The sequence below is a fragment of the Anomaloglossus baeobatrachus genome, chromosome 1 (genome assembly GCF_048569485.1).
Source record: "Anomaloglossus baeobatrachus isolate aAnoBae1 chromosome 1, aAnoBae1.hap1, whole genome shotgun sequence".
NCBI classification, from domain to species: domain Eukaryota; kingdom Metazoa; phylum Chordata; class Amphibia; order Anura; family Aromobatidae; genus Anomaloglossus; species Anomaloglossus baeobatrachus.
Window position 1 is genome coordinate 187,305,739 of NC_134353.1, and position 27,198 is coordinate 187,332,936.

General features: G+C 47.2%; 1 protein-coding gene across 1 annotated transcript in view; it reads left to right on the forward strand.

Annotated features, from left to right (window-relative positions):
• Positions 1-27,198, forward strand: part of NAF1 (nuclear assembly factor 1 ribonucleoprotein) — a 109,801-nt gene that overhangs the window by 35,837 nt on the left and 46,766 nt on the right. Inside the window, exon 5 of the mRNA XM_075335197.1 lies at positions 5,058-5,140. Within this exon, the coding sequence (XP_075191312.1) occupies positions 5,058-5,140 (83 nt within the window). The remainder of the gene's footprint in view (positions 1-5,057; positions 5,141-27,198) is intronic.

A 27,198-nucleotide genomic window follows, 5' to 3' on the forward strand; every position in this document is an offset into this window, starting at 1 on the left:
CCCGCCACTGTTCCCGCTTGCCTCTTGTTGTCTGCAGCGCTGAAATCAAATCTCCAGTGCTACAGCCAGTAAGCGAGTCCAGCAGTCTCAGATACTGAGCTCAGTGATCGGCTGCAGCTGTGACAATGTCAGCTCAACCCTTCAGACATTAACTCACACAGGGGGCAGCAGCAGAGTCTTGGCGCTGGACCCAGGGAGAGTAAGCAAGGAATATTTTGTATATTTTTTTTTTTTTTTTAACGGTTCTTCTGAAACCAAAAAATCCCTTTTTGAGTTCAGTATACAGACATGGGTGATGTACAGGGGTGATAGAAGGTAGCGTCTTTATGCACAATACAGCCAGCCTGCGGTCTTGTCCTTCAGACGTGAGGGTTTGTGTTCTCTGGAATTGTAGATCGGTTTTTATTTTTCTCTGAACAGATTTGTCCATTTTTTGGAAGACACTGTTGATTTTAACCATCGCAGCTGTTCCTTAGCAACACTGCGCTGAGACTGATGAAGCTTTCCCAGTGATCTCTTACCACCTCTGTCCAGACCTCTGATTTGTTTTTAGCACATGTTCTTTGATGGAGCCTGTAAACGCCTTTTGATTAGGACCCTGTGTCCCTGCTCTTCTGTTTTATACTATTTTTAATCGTCCCTTTAGCGGGCTCCACAATAGCTGGACACATGGCTGATGTCTTCAGACGCATTTACATTAAAGCTTTCTAAATGTACTCGTAATTCAGAGCGTCAAGTATTAATTATAGAGGCAATAATGACTTGGAAACGGCCCATCTAAGTCCGGCGTGTTGACTTTTTGTGCTTAAGGCCCTGTGCGCACTAGGCGTTTTTACCCGCGGTTTTGCTGCGGAAATTTCTTGAGAAATGCTTGTGATCTTTCTGCAGACATTTCTCAGCAAAACCTATGGGGAAAAAAAATAGCTGTGCGCGCACTGTTTTTTTTTTCTCAAGAAAATTCTTTCTGAAGATTTTCTTGAGAAAATGTGCATGTAACTTCTTTTCCGCAGATACCTGCGGTATACTCCCGGTATTTCCCTCCATTCACTGTAATGTAATCGCGAAATACCGCAGGTATACCGCAGGTAGCAAATGATGTGCGGTATACCCCCGGTATAGCCGCGATTTACCTGCGGTAATGCTCATCACCTACTGCGGTTTTGCAGGGGAGTGATGTCATTATGTCAGGAAGAGGAAGCGGAGAAGAGTAAACGCACACGTCACACTCCCTGGACGCCGCACAGAAGCACTTCCGTGTGACCTCCAGGTGCCCGTGCAGTCTGTCCCGCTCCAGCCCCGCCGCTGCCAGAACAGCAGTGTCAGTGTCTGCCCGCAGTATCAGCAGCTTGTCACCCTGTAGTGCGTGCAGCCGCAGGGATGCCGAGCGCTGCTGTCAGGAGGTGAGATGAGATCATTACCTGCGATGACGATCTCCTGCCTCCTGACATCACTGCCGTCTATGCCCGCGGCCCGAGACTGTCACTAGCGGTGACGTCACAGGCTCTCGCGATACTGCTGAGAACGCGGCGGGCATAGAAGGCACTGTTTTTTTTTTCTCAAGAAAATTCTTTCTGAAGATTTTCTTGAGAAAATGTGCATGTAACTTCTTTTCCGCAGATACCTGCGGTATACTCCCGGTATTTCCCTCCATTCACTGTAATGTAATCGCGAAATTCCAGGGGTATACCGCAGCTCGCTGAGAAGGGGGCCACTCCCTGTTTGTACTGAATACAAAAAAACTACATAAAAACAAAAAAGTGAGCCGGAGTATGAGATGGTATACATGGAACTTGTGAGACCATGTTCACACTGGCCATGAGACAAAGAGAAACCAAGGAAAAAAATTGTGAAAACATACCCTGCTGTAACTAAATAAAATCATAGTGCATATAAACATAGGGTACTTAGTAAACACTGTTTTTGATCAAAAAAAGCATAAAGCTATCCCACCAAACGTCAAGGTGTACCCAGTTGGGATAGTACCTACACTCTCTAATATTAAAACCTTACCATGGGTCTAAAATAGGCCTCAATGTGGCTAAGGGCTGAGAGCGACCGGGTCACAAGTTCCATGTATACCATCTCATACTCCGGCTCACTTTTTTGTTTTTATGTAGTTTTTTTGTATTCAGTACAAACAGGGAGTGGCCCCCTTCTCAGCGAGCTGGACATTTCATTCTGTGAATCCCCCTGACTGTGTGTGTCCTGTTGGGACCCGGTCGCTCTCAGCCCTTAGCCACATTGAGGCCTATTTTAGACCCATGGTAAGGTTTTAATATTAGAGAGTGTAGGTACTATCCCAACTGGGTACACCTTGACGTTTGGTGGGATAGCTTTATGCTTTTTTTGATCAAAAACAGTGTTTACTAAGTACCCTATGTTTATATGCACTATGCTTTTATTTAGTTACAGCAGGGTATATTTTCACAATTTTTTTTCCTTGGTTTCTCTTTGTCTCATGGCCAGTGTGAACATGGTCTCACAAGTTCCATGTATACCATCTCATACTCCGGCTCACTTTTTTGTTTTTATGTAGTTTTTTTGTATTCAGTACAAACAGGGAGTGGCCCCCTTCTCAGCGAGCTGGACATTTCATTCTGTGAATCCCCCTGACTGTGTGTGTCCTGTTGGGACCCGGTCGCTCTCAGCCCTTAGCCACATTGAGGCCTATTTTAGACCCATGGTAAGGTTTTAATATTAGAGAGTGTAGGTACTATCCCAACTGGGTACACCTTGACGTTTGGTGGGATAGCTTTATGCTTTTTTTGATCAAAAACAGTGTTTACTAAGTACCCTATGTTTATATGCACTATGCTTTTATTTAGTTAAAGCAGGGTATGTTTTCACAATTTTTTTCCTTGGTTCCTCTTGGTAGCAAATGATGTGCGGTATACCCCCGGTATAGCCGCGATTTACCTGCGGTAATGCTCATCACCTACTGCGGTTTTTCAGGGGAGTGATGTCATTATGTCAGGAAGAGGAAGCGGAGAAGAGTAAACACACACGTCACACTCCCTGGACGCCGCACAGAAGCACTTCCGTGTGACCTCCAGGTGCCCGTGCAGTCTGTCCCGCTCCAGCCCCGCCGCTGCCAGCACAGCAGTGTCAGTGTCTGCCCGCAGTATCAGCAGCTTGTCACCCTGTAGTGCGTGCAGCCGCAGGGATGCCGAGCGCTGCTGTCAGGAGGTGAGATGAGATCATTACCTGCGGTGACGATCTCCTGCCTCCTGACATCACTGCCGTCTATGCCCGCGGCCCGAGACTGTCACTAGCGGTGACGTCACAGGCTCTCGCGATACTGCTGAGAACGCGGCGGGCATAGAAGGCAGTGACAGCACTGACGTCAGCAGTGCAGGAGATCATCACAGCAGGTAATGATCTCATCTAACCTCCTGATGGCAGTGCTCGTCATCCCCTGCAGTGACCTGGGCTAACCTATTGATGTTAGCTCAGGTCACTGCATTGCTCTCCCAGCCAATGGGGGAACATTTTGTTTTTCATTGACTGGGACAGTGACTATGGTATGAATTGCTGTGGGACCCCCTTATGGGATTATGCCGGAGCCGGATTCGATTGTTCTTGTCAATAAATTGGTAAAAGAGGAAATTTTTTGGGGAGTTTTTTCCAAAAAACCTTTTTTGTTGTCTATTTTTTATTTATTACTGACTGGGTTGGTGGTGTCAGGTATCTGATAGACGCTTGACATCACTAACCCCAGGGCCTGATGCCAGGTGACATTACACATCTGGCATCAACCCCATATATTACCCCGTTTGCCACCGCACCAGGGCAACTGGGTGAGTTGGGGCGAAGCGCCAGGATTGGCACGTCTAATGGATGCGCCACTTCTGGGGCGGCTGCAGCCTGCTATTTTTAGGCTGGGTAGTGTCCAATAATAGTGGACCTCCCTAGTCTGAGAATATCAGACCCCAGCTGTCCACTTTACCTTGGCTGGTGATCCAATTTGGGGGGGGACCCCACGTTTTTTGTTTTTAAATTATTTTATTTAATGTAAAATAACAGCGTGTGGTGCCCTCTGTTTTGGATTACCAGCCAAGGTGAAGCTGCCAGCTGTGGTCTGCAGGCTGCAGCCATCTGCTTTACCCTAGCTGGCTACAAAAGATGGGGGAACCTCACGTCGTTTTTTTTTTTTTTTATTTATTTATTTTTTGGCTAAATACAAGGCTAGGCACCCTTTTAGTGCCACATGAAAGTCACTAAAGGGTGCCAGCTTAGAATATGCAGGGGGGTGGGACATTATATAGGTCTTTCTCATTTATCTATCTATCCATCTTTCCCTCTATCTATTATCTGTTTATCGATTATCTATCTATTATCTATGTTATTTATTGCAGTTCAGCATAAAAAAAACCGCAGGGACCAACCTGCCGGAAAACCGTGGGACTAACACACGCGGTTTTTTACCGCAGGTGCGGTAATCTTCAACTCCCAGAAGTTTCTCAAGAAATTTTCTTGAGAAAAATCACTTTTCTAGTGCGCACATAGCCCAAGTCTTCAGAGCAGCCTAATTGTGTGCTGATGCCAGGCAGCGGCCGTGCTTGTGCCAAGGTGCTAGGGGTAATAGGCTGCACTCGGACATCTGCACTCAGCTCTGTGCAGTCATTATGTATTTAATGTCGAGAATCGTTTTGAAGTTTTGTTTTTTTTTTTTTCCTTTTTTTATTTTGGCTTTGCATTCTTATGGCTGGATCAGATCCAGTACTTGATAAGAAACCTTCAGCCAGAAAACAGAGCCTTGTCAGAGCTGCGGATTTGACCTGAGGACCTGAGGATAATCTGAAAAGCCTTCTGTAAAGGCTGCTACATTTCTTCAGTAGGTTTCATTGTTTCGTCTATAAATCACAAGCTTTTAGATTTTATTGGCCAGATCAGTCTGCTGTAAATTTGTCATATCACCTTACTGGTATTGGAAAAAAGTTGTGTGCGTGTAACCTACTAATGAGCAGTGTCCTAATGGCGGATCACTGGGGCTTCTGGCGCTGGCAGTCTTTACACCTCGGGTTTACACAACAAATTATTTTCCGTTTCTTTTTCAGTAATTATTGAATCTTTGCGAGACATTTTGCCATTGAATGAAGACACTATTGTCTTTAAGGAGGATCGGAGCACTGTTGGAAAGGTAAGGCTTTAAAACTCTAAAAAATGCATTAGTGTTTTGTTTTTTGTTTTTTTTTTTTTAAAAAAGGAGCTGTTGCAGTAGCATGACCTATCGAACTATAGGCTATACAATTGCTTGAATCGTCTATTAACTATCATTAGGATTACGTGAGGTATGTGAACACGTTAAAGGGTACTTTTCACCAGGTTTTTCTCTTATGAGCTGCGGCCACCACCAGTGAGCCCTTTTGCCCAGGCCGCTCTGTAGTACATAAACGCCTTTATTATACTCCCATAGGAAGGCTGTCAGGCGTTGCTGATTTCGGTCTGGCGCCTCCTCCATCTTATGTAATTGCCGTCCTCCTTCCCAGCCCTGTGTGGACGATGCATCCTACGTCATCCACACAAAGGCCTCCATTGTGCTCCTGCGCATGCACACTTTAATCTGCCCGGCTGGAGGCAGATCAGAGTACTGTAATGCGCAAGCGCAAGAAAAAGTCAGACCGCCCACGCATGCACACTACAATACTTTGATCCGCCCTCAGCTGGGCAGAGAAAAGTGCGCTTCCACAGCAGTGCAATTGCGGCCTTTGTGTGGGTGATGTAGGACACGTCATTCACATGGAGTTGGGAAGGAGGACGGCGACTGCACAACAAAGTGGAGGCGTCGGACCTAAGAGCAGCGATGGCTATTGGACTGGACTGACCTCTAGGTGAGTATAATAAGGGTATGTGCCCACGATCAGGACTTACTGTGTCCTCTGCAGAAGAACGCAGCTACTCGTACCGACGATCAGGGTTCTGTGCGGTCTCTTGCTTGTGTTCTCCCTACGGAGGATGCATGAGACTGCAGCAAACAATTGACATGCTGCGGTCTGGAAAGACGCTCCGCAGGTCAGTGTTTGTTGTGGAAAAAACAAGCACAGTGGGCATGGGAATCCTAGAAATCCATCCATTATACTTGTACTGTACGACACAGCGTTTTGGATGCAGCTGAAGCAGGCTGCGTCCAAAACGCTGCAAACACTGATCGTGGGCACGCACCCTAAAGGTGTTTTTTTTTCTATGTTACACAGAGCAGCCTGGGCTCTTATATACAGCCTTCTAGATTACTGTATATAAGGGCTCACTGGTGGTGGCCGCAGCTCATAAGGGAAAAAACTGGTGGCATGGTCTCTTTTTAAGTATTTTCTGTAGACATTTGGCAAGAAATACGCTGCATAATAAACGTGTATAGTGTACATTTTGATGCATTTTCTTCCCCACAACTGTTAGACTGGGGGAAAAAGGAGGAAATGAATTGACATGCTGCCGAATTGAAACTACTTCACATCTGAACATGTGCTTCAGATTTCAGAAATCTCATTCACTGCTGGGACAGGGAAAGGCTGCATATTTTTCATTGTAAAAACACGTGTGAACACATCCTTATGCTTATTAACCCCTTCAGCCCCGGGGCACTTTCCGTTTTTGCGTTTTTGTTTTTTGCTCCCCTTCTTCCGAGAGCCGTAACTTTTTTATTTTTCCGTCAATCTTGCCATATGAGTGCTTGTTTTTTGCGGGACAAGTTTTACTTTTAAATGAAACCATAAGTTTTACCATATGGTGTACTGGAAAGCAGCAAAAAAATTCCAAGTGTGGAAAAATTGCAAAAAAAGTGTGATGGCACAATAGTTTTTGGGATGTTTTATTCACGGTGTTCACTATATGGTAAAACTGATGTGTGGGTATGATACCTGAGGTCGGTGCGAGTTTGTAGACACCAAACATGTATAGGTTTACTTGTATCTAAGGGGTTAAAAAAAATTCACAAGTTTGTCCAATAAAAGTGGCGCACGTTTTGCGCCATTTTCCGAAACACGTAGCGTTCTTACTTTTTGGGATCTATGGCTCAGTGACGGCTTATTTTTTGCGTCTCGAGCTGATGTTTCTAATGGTAGCATTTTTGCGCAGATGCTACGTTTTGATCGCCTGTTATTACATTTTGCGTAAAACTTGCGGCGACCAAAAAACGTAATTTTGGCGTTTGGAATTATTTTGCCACTACGCCGTTTACCAATCAGATTAATTGATTTTATATTTTGATAGATCGGGCATTTCTGAGCGCGGCGATACCAAATATGTGTATATTTATTTATTTTTTAAACCTTTAATTTTCAATGGGGGGAAAGGGGGGTGATTTGAACTTTTAGGTTTTTTGTTTTTTTTTTAATTTTTTAAAACTTTTTTTTTACTTTTTTTATTTTATTTTACTAGTCCCCCTAGGGGGCTATAGCGATCAGCAATCCGATTGCTGATCGCTATCTGCTGATCACAGCTATACCGCTGTAAACAGCAGAAATAGTCACTTTCTTTCTTCCTCTGCTCCGTGCCGAGGAAGAATGAAAGTGAAACTTCGTAGCACCAGGCGTCATCACATGACCCTGTGCTACGATGGCAACCACCGAACGTCACGTGATCACTCACGTGACGTCCGGAGGGGGCGGCGGTAAGTAAAAAAGATGGCCGCGCGCATATAGATCTCGCTGCCAGACTTTGGCAGCGAGATCTAAGGGGTTAATGTTCCGGGTGGAATGCGATTCCACTCGGAACATGTAGGCACACATGTCAGCTGTTGAAAACAGCTGATATGTGTGCCGATCCACGGCGCCTGCCCGCGGCAGGGGGCGGGGCTTACCGGGACACGATCCATGACGGATATATCCGTCCATGGTCGTGAAGGGGTTAAAGCACCACTCCAGTGGGTTGTTTTTTTTGTTTTTTTTTTTGTTTTATTTTACCACAGGAGTGGTGCTTTTAAATGTAAGCTATCTGTCTTATACTTACCCTCCGTCTGTTATTGATGGTACTCCAGTCGGTCTTCTTAAGTTTGTGACCTGCCGGCTGCTCCATTGTTTCATGGGGCGCAGCGGAGGTCACAACTCAATACATTCTGGTTCTCATAAGCTTGAATTGGGAGCTTGGGACTAAGCTTCTGACTTCCGGACAGTCAGAAGTTACGGTTAGAGATGGGCGAGCACTAAACTGCTCAGGTGCTCTGTTCTAGAGTTGAGCAGGTCAGATGCTCTGAAAGGTCTCAATTCGAGTATCCAGTATAATGAAAGTCACCGACAGTTTATAGCTGGCTGTATGTTGGCGGAGACATAAAAAACATTTCCAGGAAGGGGGAGTTGGGGATTATGTTGGGGGTGTTTCTTTTGACACACTGCATCTAAAAGTTGCTTTAACTCCAATGAAAGCTAATCAGACTTTGAAAGGCCCCGGTGGTGTCTACACACCTCATGCAGTGAAGCAAGCCTGTGTGTTGTAGTTCTTCTTTCACGGACGCAACATCAAAGCACATGCGATACTTGCCCCAGATCTGTGAGTACGCAAGCAGCCCAAAGCTCGATCGAGTAACGAGCACTGTTGAGCACGCTCTCTCATCACTAGTGACAGTAACAAGATGGCGCCGCGGGACCAGAGTGACACCAGAAAAAGGTGAAGCCATCGGAGCGTGAGTATTAGACAGGGGGCAGGGACTGTGGATTTAACACACCACTCTTAGGGGTGAAATAAAGCACCACTCCAGCATGTTTTGGTTTTTTTTTCTGTACTTACTGCATGATGCTTGTATGCTGCTAGGTGGTGTGACGAGCCCTGCCGCTATGTTGGGGCAAAGAGTCATCTACAGGTTCAGAAGCACAATAAATTAAAAGCAGGTCGCCAAATATATTTTCTGGTCATAATAATGTAAGATGTCTTGTTTTATATTTTACTGTAGGGTTTCTTTGAGAAATGTCTTACTGAATACTCATCCATCTGTGTGTATTAAAATTTTCTGGAAGATTTTTTTCTATCTTTGGATGAATGTTGAGCTGCAGTTCACGGAGTTTAAATAACACCGTACATGGAAAATGTTTGCCCCAAACAAGGCAGGACATGAATCGTGTAAGACGTCCTGCCATGAATAAATGTGCACGTTTGTTTGGGAGCAGACAAGGTAATAAAGCAGTGTGTTGAGCCTTTTATACCTGCGCTTCATAGTGCGGCTGATTTAGTGGAGGAGTTCTAGTGAAAAGAGACAGACTGTAGAAGAGACACCAATATAAATTGCCATACCCTACAGCTTCGAGAGACGTACATACTTTTGCAAGGGAAGGTATTCCAACATTCAGAGGAGGTCTCTGCTCACAAATACTTCTTGCATGCCTCATTCGAGCAGGGATCGGACACGTGTTTTATCAGCATTTTGGATAAATGTATAAACTCATGATCTCCACTAATTTTACGCCTATTGATTCACATGCACACGAAAAAACTCATCCTTTCATAATCTTTAACGTGGCGTCTATGCCTAAAAAATAGTTTTATAAAAGCGTGAACAAAGACGTGATTAGTAAAATTGTCAACCGTGCCACACTACTGAAATTTGTCACTATTTCCCGCTGTGGTTACTACAGTGGATACACAGTATCTTAACCTTTTGAGGTCATAATTTGTACTGTCCAAAGCACATTTATATATAGATTTGATCACAACAACAAATGTGTTGCAAGAATAAATATACAATTCTGAAATATTAGAAACTGAGTCACAACTGACTCGCAACTGATTCAGAATATCACACACAAATCCTGTGGTTTAACATAGACCTATTGCAACTCAATCCCAATAAGCAACTACACCATACATGTAGGATTTGACTTTGGTCCAGAATCCTCAAGGTTAAAGACACTTATCAAGGCTTTCATTTGATCGACAGTGGACAAATCCAAACCTGACATCCATACATGACAAGGTTTCATTCCCAAAAATTGGAATTATCTCACCCATTCATGAAGAGTTCTGCAGGTAAAGTCAGCAGCATCTAGGTGTATATCGGGTGGTCCATAGAGGTGCTCCTCGGGCTTAAAGGTCCTTCCTTTGAAACAATCTGGACCTCACCATAACAAGAACAGACCACAGATTCCCTGTGATCTGATCTAAGTTAGTCATCCGTGTCTCTGCCCAACGCGTTTTTTTCCTTCAAGGATTCATCAGTGGAAAAAATAGAGAGGACCACAGAAATGCCCAACATATCTGCACGATAGCAGTAATTGCAATGAAAGAACGTTTGCCTTTAGGCCTGAGGGGCAGAACTATGGACCACCCGATAGACACCTGGTTGCTACTGACTTTACCTGGCTCTTCATAGATGGGTGAGATTACAGATGGAAGAAATTACTTGCTAGATGTGCAGGACCTGCGGTTACATCATGCCCATGCGACTCATGGGGAAGAGCCAGGAGATAAAGGAGAAGCGGTAGAAGTTGAGGGCACGTGTTTAAGGTAATAAAAGAGGAGGAAAACATGGGGAGTGCGGACTGTGACCCGAGGGGAAGGGGGGGGGATGCAGACTGTCACAGAAGGGTGCAGACTATGTGGGATAGAGGGGCGCAGGCTATAACAAAGGGGTAAACACGGTTACCTGGTTAGGGACACATTCAGACGTTTTTCTCCTCCTTGAGTCTAACACCTAGCTACGCTTCTGGTTACAAGATCTCTGATGTAAATTTGGTGTTTTCGCTCATACGTTATTTGACTGGTCAGTGAAATTTTAACATTGCATCTCATATCAAAGAATTCTGAGTATCTGAAAAAAAGAATTGTTGCTCTACGTAAAGATGGTCTTCGCTATAGAAAGATCGCCAGCACCCTAAAACTGAGCTGCAGCACAGTAGTCAAGACCATACAGCGGTTTAACAAGACAGGTTCTACTCAGAACAGGCCTCGCCATGGTCGACCAAATAAGTGGAGTGCTTGTGCTCAGCATCATATCCAGACGTGGTCTTTTCAAAGTAGATGCATAAATACAGCCAGCATTGCTGCAGAAGTTACAGGGGTCGAGGGTCTGCCTGTCAGTACTCAGATTATGTAATGCACACGGCAAAAAATTGTTCTGCATAGCTGCTGTCCCAGAAGGAAACCTCTTCTAAAGATGATGCGCAAGAAAACCCGCAAACCGTTTGCTCAAGACAAGGAGACTTAAGGACATGGATTACTGGAACCATGTCCTGTGGTTTGAGACCAAGCTGAACGTATTTGGTTCAGATGGTGTCAAGCGTGTGTGGAGGCAACCAGGTGAGAAGTACAAAGACAAGTGTGACTTGCCTACAGTTAAGCATGGGAGTGGGAGTGTTATGGTTTGGGGATTCATGAAAGCTGTCGGCCGTGGCAAGCTACAGTTCATTGGAGGAAATATGAATGACAACATGTACTGTGACAAACTGAAGCAGAACATAATCCCCTCCATTCAGAAACAGTTGCAAGGCCGTATTCCGACATGGTAAAGACCCTAAACATACCAACAAGACCACCACTGTCTTGCTAAAGAAACTGAAGATAAAGGTGCTGGACTGGCCAAGCATGTCTCCAGATCTGAGCATCTGTGAGGCATCCTCAAAAGGAGGGTGGAGGAGCACAAGGACTATAACATCCACCAGCTCCATGATGATGTCATGGAGGATGGAAGAGGATTCCAGCAGCTCCTAGAAAGTGCTAGTGAATTTCCTGCCAAAGAGAGTCAAGGCAGTGCTTGAAAATAATGGTGGCAACACAAAATGTTGATACTTTTACATGAAAAGATATAATAAAGTATGCTGCATAGGTATGTTACTTTCTCTTTTGGTACCTTTTTCTTAGTCTTCATATATTGCCTGGAACTCCACATTTAATAAGTGTTGCCCGCTTGCCATCCTGTACTCTCCTTTCCTAGGTCCACCAATGAATGTCCACCAACGACTCTACCGCTGCTCCTGGTGTGTGCCAGTGTCAGGCAATCTGTGAGCTTCGTGCCTCTGCATGACACGTTACAGAGGGAACACCCAGCTCTGAGCCGCTGAGATCACTGATTGACTGTCAACATTTCATCAGTACTGCAGCTAATGCAATACAGCTGGAGCAGTGGCGGAGACTCGTAAAGTGAGCGCTACATGGTTTATATTTTAAAACCTTACACAGCGAGGGGCAAATTATATTTAAGAGAAGAACCTCTTTATTTCCCGTGCTAAGTAGTTTGTTGGCTCATTTTAATGAGATGTTCTAGGGAAAAGACATACATATTGCAGTCCTTTAGGGATTCTGGAAATGTTCTTACTTCTGCAAGGAAATGGACTCTGGTGTCTTCTCAATGACCACTACTGATGACGTCACCTTCCATGTCTCAGTTGCTTCCCTTGGTAGCAAAATACATATCCTTCCTTCCCAATTACAATAAATTCAAAACTGTTATTTGACTTTAATATAGATCTTAGCAGAATATTGTCACACTAAAGATTATGCAAAACACTTTAGTATCAATCCGACATTCAGTCAGCGTAAACAACTATCACACCCAGTGACTTATGGAGGACACATGTTCCGATTGGAGCCATTCACGTTCTTTTTTTTATCCAGGTTTTTTTTTTTTTTTTGCCAGTTTCACTGCTACAGTTAATCTCCACCCTCTAAAACAGGAATTCACAACCTTTTCTGATATGAAGGTCAGACGCGATTGAACAAATCCTAATGGCCGTAGTTTTCATTGTAGAAAGTATGAAACTATGTATGCATGCACCTCTCTTCAATGTAGTTTATGTAGTACGATCTTTAGCTGCGAAGTGTTTCACTACTCCCTTAAGACATCCATTTCAAAAGACCAGCAAACCGGCACTGTTGCAAGTATTTAGTACTGAAGTATGCAATGCTCATTTAAAAGAGAACACCAGACATGGAGATGCTCATCTGTGCAGCAATACAATCTTTAAGTTATGAGCATAGAAGGCAAATGAGGGGTACTTGGCACTGGCAAATTATTTTGTGTTATTTTTCCGAGGTCATATGGGAATACAGAGTGAAGACAGGCTGGGTTACAGCTGTTTCACGTCTAATTATGCTTCACCCTGGCCTTTTCTCATAACTACCGTACTACTGTGAAGTTTCATATATACATGACCATCTGTGCACATCTACGCCCTACTATAGTGCCACATGGGTAAGGAGACCCCAGTTTTGTGTCTACATGGTGTTCCAAACTTGGCCACATTGCTCCATTATTGCCTGTCTTTGCTCCTGCCTACGAACCAATCCTCTCCTATTTTTACATGGAAAATTCATATGCAGCCATATTTTTGTCACATTTTGCTTTGTAAGGCAGCCCCGATGTGTTTAGGTCAGGGCTTTGTACCCAGAGCAGAGCTAGTGACCTGACTTTTGAATTAGATAAGGCGCAACATTAGCATAGTTTGTAGGCTCTTCCTGTGGTTGCATTAATTTAATTTTGTTTAGCCAGTGTCCACCCACATTACAAAATTACTATTAAATTGGTCTGTGTAATTGTCCTTTTAATATAATGTAATTATTATGCCTACGTTCTTCTGGACCACACATTTTCTCATGTTTAGTCATTTTACCTTGTGTCCTTTGTTTGCTTCCCATTGCCTCCTCTTCCCAGCAGGGCTGTGGAGTCAGTAAGCCAAACCTTCGACTCAGACTCCTCAATTTCCCTTGCACCGACTCCAACTCCGACTCCACGACTCCGACTCCTACATATATTGCTTATAGTTAAGTTAAAAATTTATTGTAGTACATGAACATGTGTATGTGAACATCAAACATTTAATAATTTTTCTGATACAATAATCAAGATATTTGGATAGAACATATAATATATTTATTGGAATGTAACTTTGTGTTCTCAACTGTAATAAATTGTAAATATGTAATACACTATGTAATTAATATACAGTAGATTACATATATATCTTGTGTGTGTGTGTGTGTGTGTGTGTGTATATATATATATATATATATATATATATATATATATATATATATAATTGCCTTATTCTGTTTGTCTGTCTGTCTGTCTTGCTCCAAACTTGTGTCCTTACGGTGACACAAAGCTGATTGGCCGCTGGGCTCGCTATGGCCCCGCCCCCCCACACGAATTGGCCACTCGCCCAGACTGCGCCCCCACACGGATTGGCCGGCCGCTCGCCCAGGCTCCGCCCCCCCCACAGATTGGCCTCTCGCCCCGGCACCCTGCAGGCATTGGCAACTCGGCCACGCCCCGCCCCCCCTCACGCAATGCACGCTAGCTCTGGCCCCGCCCCCCCCCCCCGCATTCCCCGAACCGACACGGTCACGGAGCTACGACTACCAGGTGAGTACTGTACCCCTGGGAGCCCACATCAGCGTACGCCGCCAAACCAGCCGACACATACCCTCGCATTGCTGGGGCTGGCCGGCGTATGCTGGTGTGGGCTCCCGTGCGAGCGGGGGATGAGATGCGCTGGTAACCATGGTAGCATAGTTACCAGCGCATCAAGGTCCTGCAGCGGCGAAAAATACACACACGTACATACATAACAGCACACACACATCAGATCACACTCACTCTCACACACACATCACATCGCATCCACATACTCACAACATCCTGGGATATCGCTTGCTTCTCAGCGGCGATATTGTGCTGTGAGCTTCCAGGACCTGCCGGAGGATCACATGGCCAGAAGCATGTGGTATCTCCGGATGTTGTGAGTATGAGCGCGTATGTGCAATATCGTCAATGTGTGTGTGTGTGTGTGTGTGTGAGTGTGTGTGAGTGTATGTGATCGGATCTGTGAGTGTCGGCAGAGGAGCACGGCGTGCTGGAGGAGGCTGGGAGGAGAGAGGCTGATGCTGGGAGGAGAGAGGCTGATGCTGGGAGGAGAGAGGCTGATGCTGGGAGGAGAGAGGCTGATGCTGGGAGGAGAGAGGCTGATGCTGGGAGGAGAGAGGCTGATGCTGCGGGTAGAGAGGCTGATGCTGGTGCAGCATAGGGGATGGAGCACGATGGGGGGTGCGCAGCATGGGGGATGGAGCACGTTTGGGAGTGCGCAGCATGGCGCATGGAGCACGTTTGGGAGTGCGCAGCATGGCGGATGGAGCACGTTTGGGAGTGCGCAGCATGGCGGATGGAGCACGTTTGGGAGTGCGCAGCATGGCGGATGGAGCACGTTTGGGAGTGCGCAGCATGGCGGATGGAGCACGTTTGGGAGTGCGCAGCATGGCGGATGGAGCACGTTTGGGAGTGCGCAGCATGGCGGATGGAGCACGTTTGGGAGTGCGCAGCATGGCGGATGGAGCACGTTTGGGAGTGCGCAGCATGGGGGATGCAGTACGATGGGGAGTGCGCAGCATGGGGGATGGAGCACGATGGGGAGTGCGCTGCATGGGGGATGGAGCACGATGGGGAGTGCGCAGCATGGCGGATGGAGCACGTTTGGGAGTGCGCAGCATGGCGGATGGAGCACGTTTGGGAGTGCGCAGCATGGCGGATGGAGCACGTTTGGGAGTGCGCAGCATGGGGGATGCAGTACGATGGGGAGTGCGCAGCATGGGGGATGGAGCACGATGGGGAGTGCGCTGCATGGGGGATGGAGCACGATGGGGAGTGCGCAGCATGGCGGATGGAGCACGATGGGGAGTGCGCAGCATGGCGGATGGAGCACGTTGGGGAGTGCGCAGCATGGCAGATGGAGCACGATGGGAAGTGCACACCTCCCCCCAACACACACACACACACACACACACACACACACACACACACGCGCGCGCGCGCGCAATGCACAACACACCGCACACACTGGGAACCACAAACAACTGCCCTACACAGACACCCACACACACAGACAACGCTGCACACACAAATATACGCACATACCGCACAACACACATTGCACAAAACATACCTCCCCCAAAACACACCACACACACAAACCGCGCAACACACACACAACGCTACAGACACACAGCGCTCCACAAACAACGCAACACACATACAACACCGCTCTCACCCCCGTCACACCCAGACAACACCCAGAACATGTACAGCGCCCTACACAAACACTTGGTAACTACACACAACAACATCTATGTTATATATATATATATATATATATATATATATATATATATATATATATATATATATAACAATCATACAGGAACTACACAATACGTAAATTCTAGAATACCCGATGCGTAGAATCGGGCCACCTTCTAGTATATATATATATTTATTACATATTATATTACATATTTATAATTTATTACTTTTTTGTGTTCTAAAGTTGTATTCCAATAAATATATTTTATGTTCTATCTAAATATCTTGATTATTGTATCATAAAAATGATTAGATGTCTGATGTTCACATTGTACTACAATAAATTTGTCACTTAACCCCTTAGGCTATGTGCCCACGCTGCGGATTTTGCCGCGGATTTCCCGAAAATCTGCAGCAGCGACACTTCCAAGCCATTTCAATGGCATTTTGGAAATGCTGTGTCCATGCTGCGGATTTTTCCGCTGCGGATTTGCCGCGGATTTTGATCCGGAAAAATCTGCAGCATGTCAATTGTTTGTTGCAGATTTGGTGCGGATTTTGGGTATAGAATGGGGGGAAAAAAAAAATCCGCATCAAAATCCGCGGCAAATCCGCGGGTGCGGATTTGCCGCGAAAGTCGCGGATTTTCATGCAGAAAAATCCGCAGATACATTCTACCGTGGACACATAGCCTTAGTGACGGAGCTAATTTTCACCTTAATGACCAGACCAAATTTTGCAGTTCTGACTAGTGTCACTTCATGAGGTTATAACTCTGGAACGCTTCAACGGATCCCGGTGATTCTGAGATTGTTTTTTCGTCACATATTGGACTTCATGTTAGTACCAAATTTAGGACAATATTTTTTGCGTTTATTTATGAAAAAAATTGAATTTTGGCAAAAATGTTGAAAATTTAGCAATTTTCAACTTTTGAATTTTTATACCGTTAAACCAGAGATTTCTGTGACACAAAATAGTTAATAAATAACATTTCTTTTTCGCTCCTAATTGGGAGACCCAGACAATTGGGTGTATAGCTATTGCCTCTGGAGGCCACACAAAGTATTACACTTAAAAGTGTAAGGCCCCTCCCCTTCTGGCTATACACCCCCAGTGGGATCACTGGCTCACCAGTTTTGTGCTTTGTGCGAAGGAGGCAACACATCCACGCATAGCTCCACTTTTTAGTCAGCAGCAGCTGCTGACTATGTCGGATGGAAGAAAAGAGGGCCCATACTAAGGGTCCCCAGCATGCTCCCTTCTCACCCCACTGTATGTCGGAGGTGTTTGTAAGGTTGAGGTACCCATTGCGGGTACGGCGGCAGGAGCCCACATGCTGATTCCTTCCCCATCCCTTTTTACAGGGCTCTGGGTGAAGTGGGATTTACCGGTCTCCAGGCACTGAGACCGTGCTCCATCTACAGCCCCTGGAGAAGATGCTGGATGGAGCGGAGTACATCAGGGACATGGCCCTGCTTCCTCAAGGTACTCTGTGTCCCCGTGCATTTGGCGCTCACACCGCAGCATGCTGGGTGTTGTAGTGCGCCGGGGGACATCAGCGCTGCGGCGCCTGTGCCATGGCCTCATTCAGCTTCGCTGAAGCAGGCTCACTTATGGGAATTGGTCGCGCCGGCCGCTGGGACTGCGGCGCGGCTGGCACTTGTAGTGCGCCGGGGACTTCAGCGCGGCCTGCGCTTTTACGGCGGCCGCGCTGATAACTAGAGTCCCCGGCTTTTGCGGCCTGCTTCCGTTCGTTCCCGCCCCCAGACCTGCCAGTCAGGAGAGGGGCGGGACGCTGGCCACTTCTAGAATCGGTCGCGCCGGCCGCTGGGACTGCGGCGCGGCTGGCACTTGTGGTGCGCCGGGGACTTCAGCGCGGCCCGCGCTTTTACGGCGGCCGCGCTGTTAACTCGAGTCCCCGGCTTCTGGGCCTAGTCTCCCTTCGTTACCGCCCACAGCCCTGACAGTCAGGGTAGGGGCGTGACGCTGCATAGCACTGCAGCGCTGAGAGCTGGAGTATGTTTTGCATACTCCACCCCTCTCACTGTGTGCACTGTGAATCCGGATTCCCGCACTTTCTCAGGCACGCCCACGGCTTCCTTCTCTACAAGGACACCGGCAGCCATTAGTGTCAGTTTCTGTAATACAGAGACAAGTGTGGAAGACCCTGGCATTCTGATAGTCACACAATCGCTGCAACAGGCGTTAAGCAGCACCTGTGGTGCTAACCCCACTAGTGCAGAAGTGCACTTATAGATATGCTTGTACTATATACATTGCACTGTTTGGTCGCACGTTGTATATACCCTCCTGGATTATGCGGAGGAGTTATCAGCATATTCTCTGTGTAAAACAAAGGTGCAGAACCACATGTTTTTCTATACAGCTGGTACAGCATGTACGGCTATACGGCCGGCAGGTTACATAGACTCCCATTGTATGCACTAATGGCCAGGGGATGAGGACGGTGTCTGCAGTATTTACTGACAGTTTTTCTGAGACTATGGCTATGATACTAGAAGCCTAGCAGTCCGGACATGTCTCTCACAATATGGGCACTGTTGAATCATTGATCCATGGCCCCCCTCAGTGTGAACAACTAACAGCTCCGGGAATGTCACACGCATCCCAGAGTCACGGCTCTGCACGGACGTCAGTCCCAGACAGCCTAAGCGGGCTCACTATGAGCGGCCTCGGTTTCATCAGGGTCCTAGCAGAAGGACTCGCTGTGTAATGAGGCGGAAGTAGCGGCTCAGGATTCTGATCCTGAGACCGCTCTCAATCTGGATACACCTGATCGTGACGCCATAGTAAATAATCTTATAGCGTCCATCTATAGAATGTGGGTTATTTCTCACAGCTCCTCCAGTGGAGGAGTCAGCTTCACGTATTTTTCTGGACCACTCTGCCTTCAGAGAGGCAGTCCAGGAACACCACGCTTATCCAGATATGCGCTTCTCCAAACGGCTTAGGATACACGTTATCCCTGTCCCCTGACTTGGTCAAGGACTGGACCCAGTGTCCCAAGCGGCATCCTCCAATCTCCAGGCTGGTAGCTAGATCCATAGTTGCAATGGGAGATGGAACTGCACTCAAAGATGCCACTGACAGACAGATGGATCTCTGGTCGAAAGCCATCTATGAGGCTGTCGGCGCACCGTTGGCTCCGGCATTCTCTCCCTTTTGGCACTCCAAGCTATTTCAGCTTGTCTTACACAGATTGACACGGTTACACGTACATCTGTGCCGCAGGTGGCATCCTTAACCTCTCAAATGTCTGCATTTGTTTCTTACGCGATTCAGGTTGTCCTGGACTCTGCGAACCGTGCGGCGGTAGCCTCCGCTACTCCGTGTTTTTAAGCAGAGCCTGGTCTGCTCGTTAAGTGAATGGAAGGCAGATTCTGCTTCCAAAAAAGGTTGCCTAACCAGTTGCCTTTTTCTGCTGACCGACTGTTTGGTGAGCGTTGGATGTAACCATTAAACAGTCCAGGGGTAAGGATTCATCCTTTCCTCAGCCCGGACACAACAAACCCCAACAGAGCAAGAGGCAGTCGGGGTTTTCGGCCTTTTCGAGGCTCGGGCAGGTCCCATTTTTCCTCGTCCAATGTGGACTCAAAAGGATCAGAGGAGCTCAGATTCTTAGCGGGCTCAGTCACGCCCAAAAAAGCGACAGTCTGAAAACCCGCTTCCAAGGCGGCTTCCTCATGACTTGCGGCCTCGGTCGGTAGCAGGCTCTCCCGCCTTGGCGATATTTAGCTGCCATAGGTCAATGACCATTGAGTGTGAGACATTCTGTCTCACGGGTACAGGATAGAGCTCACTTCTCGTCCTCCAACTCGATTCTTCAGAATTTCTCCACCTCCCGGCCGAGCCGCTGCTCTTCTGCAAACAGGGTGCACTCTATAGGCAGAAAGAGTGATGACCCCCGTTCCTCTTCAGGAACAAGGTCACGGTTTTTACCCCAAATTCTTTGCGGTACCTATAACAACGGGCCGTTCCGTCCCGTTCTGGATCTAAAAATGCTCAGCAAGCTCGTGGACACCAGGCGGTTCCGGATGGAATCCCTCCGCCATGTCATCGCCTCAAGGTCCCAAGGATATTTCCTAGCATCATTAGGCATCAAGGATGCTTATCCACACGTGCCGATTGATCCAGAGCACTAGCGTTTCTACGCTTCGTTATAGGAGACGAACACCTTCTGTTCGTAGCTCTACCTTCCGGCTAGCGACAGTCCCACTGGTCTTCGCCAAGGTCAGGGCAGCAGTAGTCACAGTCCTGCACTCTCAGGGTCACTCTGTGATCCCGTATTTAGACGATCTACTTATCAAGGCACTCTCTTAGGAAACATGCCAACACTGCCCGAACGTTGCGCTGGAGACTCTCTAGAGTTTTGGGTGGATCATCAACTTTTTAAAGTCAGATCCGACCCCGACCCTATCGATAACATATCTAGGCATAGAGTTTCTTACTCTCTCAGCGATAGTGAAGCTTCCGCTAGACAAACAGCATTCACTACGGGCTGCAAGCTCTTCTTTAAGAGCCAGTCGCACACATTGAGACGCCTCATGCACTTCCTACGTAAGATGGTAGCAATGGAGGCAGTTCCTTTCGCGCAGTTTTACTGCGTCCACTACAATAGGACATTCTCCGCCAATGGGACGAGGAGTCGACGTCCCTCAACAGAGTCGTCGTTCTTTCTCAGGCGGCCAAGGAATCTCTACGGTGGTTGGCTTCTTCCCACCTCTTGGTCAAAAAGAAGGTCCTTCCTATCCCCATCCTGGGCGATAGTTACGACAGACGCGAGTCTATCAGGGTGGGGAGCAGTTTTTCTCCACTACAGCGCTCAGGGTACGTGGACTCAGCAAGAGTCCACCCTTCAGATCAATGTTCTTGAACACAGAGCAGTGTATCTTGCCCTACAAACCTTCCAACAGCGGCTGGAAAGCAAGCATATCCGACTTCAGTCGGACAGCTCCACAGCGGTGGCATACATCAACCACCAAGGAAGAACGCGCAACCGGCAAGCCTTCCAGGAAGTCCGGCAGGTTCTGATGTGGGTGGAAGACACGGCATCCACCATATCCACAATTCACATCCCAAGTGTGGAAACTAGGAAGCTGACTTCCTAAGTCGCTGAGGTGTGGCCGAAAGAGTATGGTCTCCTCACCCGGACGGGTTTCAGGAGATCTGGCGCCACTGACAGAGGCCGGACGTCGATCTAATGGCGTCACGGCACAACAACAATGTGCCAGCTTCATGGCACGGTTTCACAATCATCGAGCTCTGGCGGCAAACGCTTTAGTTCAGCATTGGTCGCAGTTCCAGCTACCTTAGGTGCCACCTCTGGCATTGTTGCCCAGAGTACTGCGCTAGATCAAGACCGACTGCGGCCGCGCCATCCTCGTCGCTACAAATTGGCCGAGGATGTTGTGGTATGAGTCCTGGAACCTAGTGTCGTCAGGATTACCTCAGGACGTGGTTGCCACCATGAGACAGGCTAGCATACCAACGTCCGCCAAGATTGACCACAGGACGTGGAAGATATTCTTATCTCGGTGCTCGGCGCAGGGTGTTTCTCCCTGGCCGGTTGCATCGTCTATGTTTCCTTCCTTCCTGCAATCTAGGTAGGAAAATGGGTTGTCGCTCAGTTCCCTTTAGGGACAAGTCTCAGCGCTATCTGTATTTTTTCAGAAACGACAACTTCCTCAGGTACGCACGTTCCTACGGGGAGTTTGTCTTCTCAGCACTCCGTACAAGCGGCCGTTAGAGCCCTGAGATCTGAACAAGGTTCTAATTGCTCTCCAGATGCCGCCTTTCGAGCCTTTGAAGGATGTCTCCCTTCCCGCTTTTCACGGGAAGTGGCCTTCTAGTAACGGTCTCGTCTCTTAGGAGAGTTTCCGAGCTAGCAACGCTCTCATACAAACTCCCTTCCTGGTCCTTCACCAGGACAGGGTAGTTCTGCGTCCGGTTCCGGAATTTCTCCCTAAGGTGGTATCCCACTTTCATATCAATCAGGATATCACCTCACCTTCTTTGTGTCCTCGTCCAGTCCATCAATTTCAGAAAGATTTGCATCTGTTGGTTCTGGTGAGAGCACTCAGGTTCTACTTCCCGCATGGCGCTCCTGCGCCACCCGGATGCACTCTTTGTCCTTGTCGCTGGTCGGCGTAAACAGTCGCAAGCTTCCAAATCCACCCTTGCTCGGGGGATCGAGGAACCAATTCTTGAAACCTACAGTTCTACTGGGCTTCTGGTTCTCTCAAGGCCGAAGGCCCATTCTACCAGAGCCGTGGGTGCATCCTGGACATTACGGCACCAGGCTACGGCTCAGCAGGTGTGTCAGGCACCTACCTGATTGGGTCTGCACACTTTTACCAAGCATTTTCAGGTGCATACCTACGCTTCGGCAGACGCCAGCCTAGGTAGATAAGTCCTTCAGGCGGCAATTGCCCACCTGTAGGAAAGGGCTGTTTGACGGCCCTATCACGAGGTATTCTTTTACCCACCCAGGGACTGCTTTTGGACGTCCCAATTGTCTGGGTCTCCCAATTAGGAGCGAAAAAGAAGAAGGGAATTTTGTTTACTTACCGTAAATTCCTTTTCTTCTAGCTCCAATTGGGAGACCCAGCACCCGCCCTGTTTTCTCTGGGTTTTTTCTGTTTTGTCGGGTACACATGTTGTTCATGTGGTATGGTTCAGTTCTCCGATGTTTCCTCGGATTGAATTGGTCTTTAAACCAGTTATTGGCTTTCCTCCTTCTTGCTTTGGCACTAAAACTGGTGAGCCAGTGATCCCACTGGGGGTGTATAGCCAGAAGGGGAGGGGCCTTACACTTTTAAGTGTAATACTTTGTGTGGCCTCCAGAGGCAATAGCTATACACCCAATTGTCTGGGTCTCCCAATTGGAGCTAGAAGAAAAGGAATTTACGGTAAGTAAACAAAATTCCCTTCTTCCCACATGTCTACTTTACATCAGCACAATTTTGGAAACAAATTTTTTTTTGTTAGGAAGTTAGAAGAGTTCAAAGTTTATCAGCGATTTCTCATTTTTACATCAAAATTTACAAAACCATTTTTTTAGGGACCACATCACATTTGAAGTGACTTTGAGGGGCCTAGGTGACAGAAAATACCCAAAAGTGACACAATTCTAAAAACTGCACCCCCCAAAGTACTCAAAACTACATCCAAGAAGTTTATTAACCCTTCAGGTGCTTCACATGAACAAAAGCAATGTGGAATGAAAAAAAGCAAAAATTAAATTTTACCTAAAAATGTTGCTCTAACCCAAATTTATTCACTTTTAGAAGAAATAACACAACAAAATGGACCCCAAAACTTGTTACCCACTTTCTTATGAACGCGCCAATACCCCACATGTGGTCAGAAACCTCTGTTTGGACAAATGGGAGGGCTCGGAACAGAAGGAGCAATATTTGAATTTTGGAAAGCAAATTTGGCTGAAATAGATTGCGGGCACCATGTTGCATTTACAGGTCCGCTAAGGTACCTAAACAGAAGAAACCCCTCACAAGTGATGCCATTTTGGAAACTAGACCCCTCAAGGCTTCTATCTAGGGGTATAGTGAGCATTTTGGATCCACAGGTACTTCACAGATTTTGTTATCGTTAGGTTGTCATATTGAAAATTTTAATACATTTCTCACAAATGTTGCTTTAGCATTCATTTTTTCACTTTTTTAAGAGGTAATACCAAAAATTTGACCTCAAGGTTTGTTACCCACTTTTTTATGAGCGCGGTGATACCTCACATGTGGTCTGAAACCTTTGTTTGGACAAATGGGAGGGCTTGGAACGGAAGGAACAATATTTGAATTTTGGAAAGGAAATTTGGCTGAAAAAGATTGCGGGCACCATGTCGCATTTGGAGGTCCCCTAAGGTACCTAAACAGCAGAAACCCCGCACAAGTGACCCCATTTTGGAAACTAGGCCCCTCAAGGAATTTATCTAGAACTTTGGTGAGTACCCTGAACCCCCAGGTGCTTCACAGAATTTTATAACGTTGAGCCATGAAAAAAAAAAAAAAACAAATTTACCACAAAATTGTTATTTCAACCAGGTAGCTTTTTTTTTTACAAGTGTAAAAGGAAAAATTTCTGCATAAAATTTATTGTGCAATTTCTCCTGAGTTTGGCGATACCTTATATGTGGTGGAAATCAACTGTTTGGGTGCATGGCAGGGCTCGGAAGGGAAGGAGTGCCATTTGACTGCAAAATTGGCTGGAATCAATAGCGGACGCCATGTTGCATTTGGAGAGCCCCTGAGGTGCCTAAACAGTGGAGGTCCCCCACAAATGACCCCATTTTGGAAACAAGACACCTCAAGGCTTTTATCTAGGTGTATATTGAGCAGTTTGAATCCAAGAGTACTTCACAGAATTTGATAAGCTTAGGTTGCCATATTGAAAATTTTCATTTTTTTTCACAAAAATGTTGCTTCAGCATCAAATTTCTTACTTTTTCAAGAGACAACAACAAACCGTGGACCCCACAGGTTATTATCCAATGTCTTATGAGCACAGGGATACCCCACATGTGGCCAAAAACCTCTGTTTGGATAGATGGGAGGGCTTGGAATGGAAGGAGCACCATTTGAATTCTGGAAAAGTTGAAATAAATTGCGGGCACCATGGGTCCCTATACAGCAGAAACCCCCCCACAAGTGACCCCATTTTGGAAACTGGATTTTATTCAGGAGTATAGTAAGCATTTTGAATCCACAGGTACGTCACAAAAATGTTGCTGTAGCAACAAATGTCTCACTTTTAGGCTATGTGGCCATGATCCAGCGACACGGCGTCTAGTATACAGTGTCAGCCTTCCTGCAGAGATGTGAGTGTTGTCCACGGGAGAACGCAGCTGCCCATGCCCAGGATTTGGGTTCAGGCCGCTGTGGAGCTCTATGCTACCTGCAGAGAACACTCATCTCCGCAGCATGAATTGACATGCGGAGGCTCGGGAAGCTGCGCCACACGTCAGTGTATTCTTCGGAGAAAAGAAGCACAGGGGGCACGGGATTTCTAAAAATCCTTCCACTGTGCTTCTACTGCACAACGCAGCGCTATGGACGCAGGGAAAACACTCTGCGCCCAAAACGCTGCAAACCCCGAATGTGGGCACATAGCCTAAAATGCTACAATGGATGAATGGATAGATGTCAAACAAATATAACGTCCCATTCCCCTTCATATTCTAAGCTGGCGCCCTTTAGTGCCTTTCATGTGGCACTAAAGGGTGCCTAGCCTTGTATTTAGCCCCCCAAAAAATTAATAATTAAAATAAACGACGTGGGGTCCCCCCTATTTTTGATAGCCAGCTAGGGTAAAGCAGACAGCTGTAGCCTACAAACCACAGCTGACAGCTTCACCTTGGCTGGTGATCAATTTGGAGGGCTCCCCAGGCGTTTTTTAAAAAAAAAAAAAAACGTGGGGTCCCCCCCAAATTAGATCACCAGCCAAGGTGAAGCGGACAGCTGGGGTCTGGTTTTCTCAGGGTGGGAAGAGCCATGGTTATTGGACTCTTCCCAGCCTAAAAATAGCAGGCCGCAGCCACCCCAGAAGTGGCGCATCCATTAGATGCGCCAATCCTGGCGCTTCGCTCCAGCTCATCCCGCGCCCTGGTGCGGTGGCAAACGGGGTAATATACGGGGTTGATACCAGCTGTAATGTCACCTGGCATCAAGCCCTGGGGTTAGTGATGTCACGGCATCTAAACAGATACCCGACATCACTAACCTAGTCAGTAATAGAAAAAAATAGACAAAAAAAATTTATTTGAAAAAAAAACTCCCCGAAACATTCCTCTTTTACCAATTTATTGAAAATAAATAAATTTCGGTCGCTGTAATCCATTTTGGAGGTCCCTCGGCAACTCTGGACCTTCTAGAATATGGGGGGCACGTTCAGGGAACGTATCCCCCATTTTGTGGAAGAGCAAGCTCTCCATGAGCAGTGTGGGTGCAGTAATCTGAGAATACTGCACTCACACTGCCCCGGTCCAACCTAGGGCAGAGTGACCTGCAGTAACCTCATTCTAGAATATGAGGGGCACGCTCACAGAACGTACCCCCCATTTTCTAGAACAGCAGTCTCTCCATGTGAGGAGTGTGGCTGCAGATTACTGCACTCACTCTCCCCCGGTCCACAGTGGAGCAGCCTGTGCAGCAGCGACGTCAGCGTCCCTGCTTGCAGGGATCCAGCTGACAGCCGCTGTCTGCGCATGCGCCGCCAGCTTTCAAGAAGGAGGCGGCGTGATCGCGGGGACGGAGCACCAGCAGCCAGGTCACGTAAAACCGGGGGCTGGGGAGGGTGACTGGGGGTGACGGCGGGACCTGGGGACAACTTTCTGCCGCATGTGACGTGTCACATGCGGCAGAAAGAGCAGGATGAATGCGGCTGCGCGCTACTGTGCGCTGCGCGCCGCCATCTTCCACGCTCCGGAGGGGGGAGGGGGGGCGGCTCTGGAGACCCAGAGGGGGCTCCGGGGACCAGAGATCTCCGGTGTACCGGAGGAGGGGTCAGGGGGAGGACATTTCCCTCCGATCTGAAATGTTTGATCATTTCAGATCGGAGGGAAATGAATGCAGAGCCGGCGGCGGCGGGAGTTTTCAGCGCGCGGCGGCGCCATCTTGGATTTTCCGGAGGGGGGGAGGATGTTGGATAGATTTCTCCGGTACCGGGGGCTTTGGGGGCACTAAGGGCTCATATTTATTTCTCATCTGACATGTTTGATCACGTCAGATGAGAAATAAATCAATTTTACCGGCCATTTTTTTTTTTTTAATGTCGTCGCCGGTATACGGTGTATACCGGCGATCGCATTAACGGGGTCCAGAAAAAACACCCCGATTCATAACCTGGGGGGTCTCAGCTACCCCCGGTAGCTGAAACCCCCGAGATTTTTGGTCGCTGGGGGGCGCTACACAGGGCTGTGGAGTCGGTAAGCCAAACCTTCGACTCCGACTCCGACTCCGACTCCTCAAATTCTCTTGCACCGACTCCGACTCCGGCTCCGACTCCGGCTCCGACTCCGACTCCGGCTCCGACTCCTACATATATTGCTTAGTTAGGTGAAAAATTTATTGTAGTACATGAATATGTGTATGTGAACATCAGACATTTAATAATTTTTATGATACGATAATCAAGATATTTGGATAGAACATAAAATATATTTATTGGAA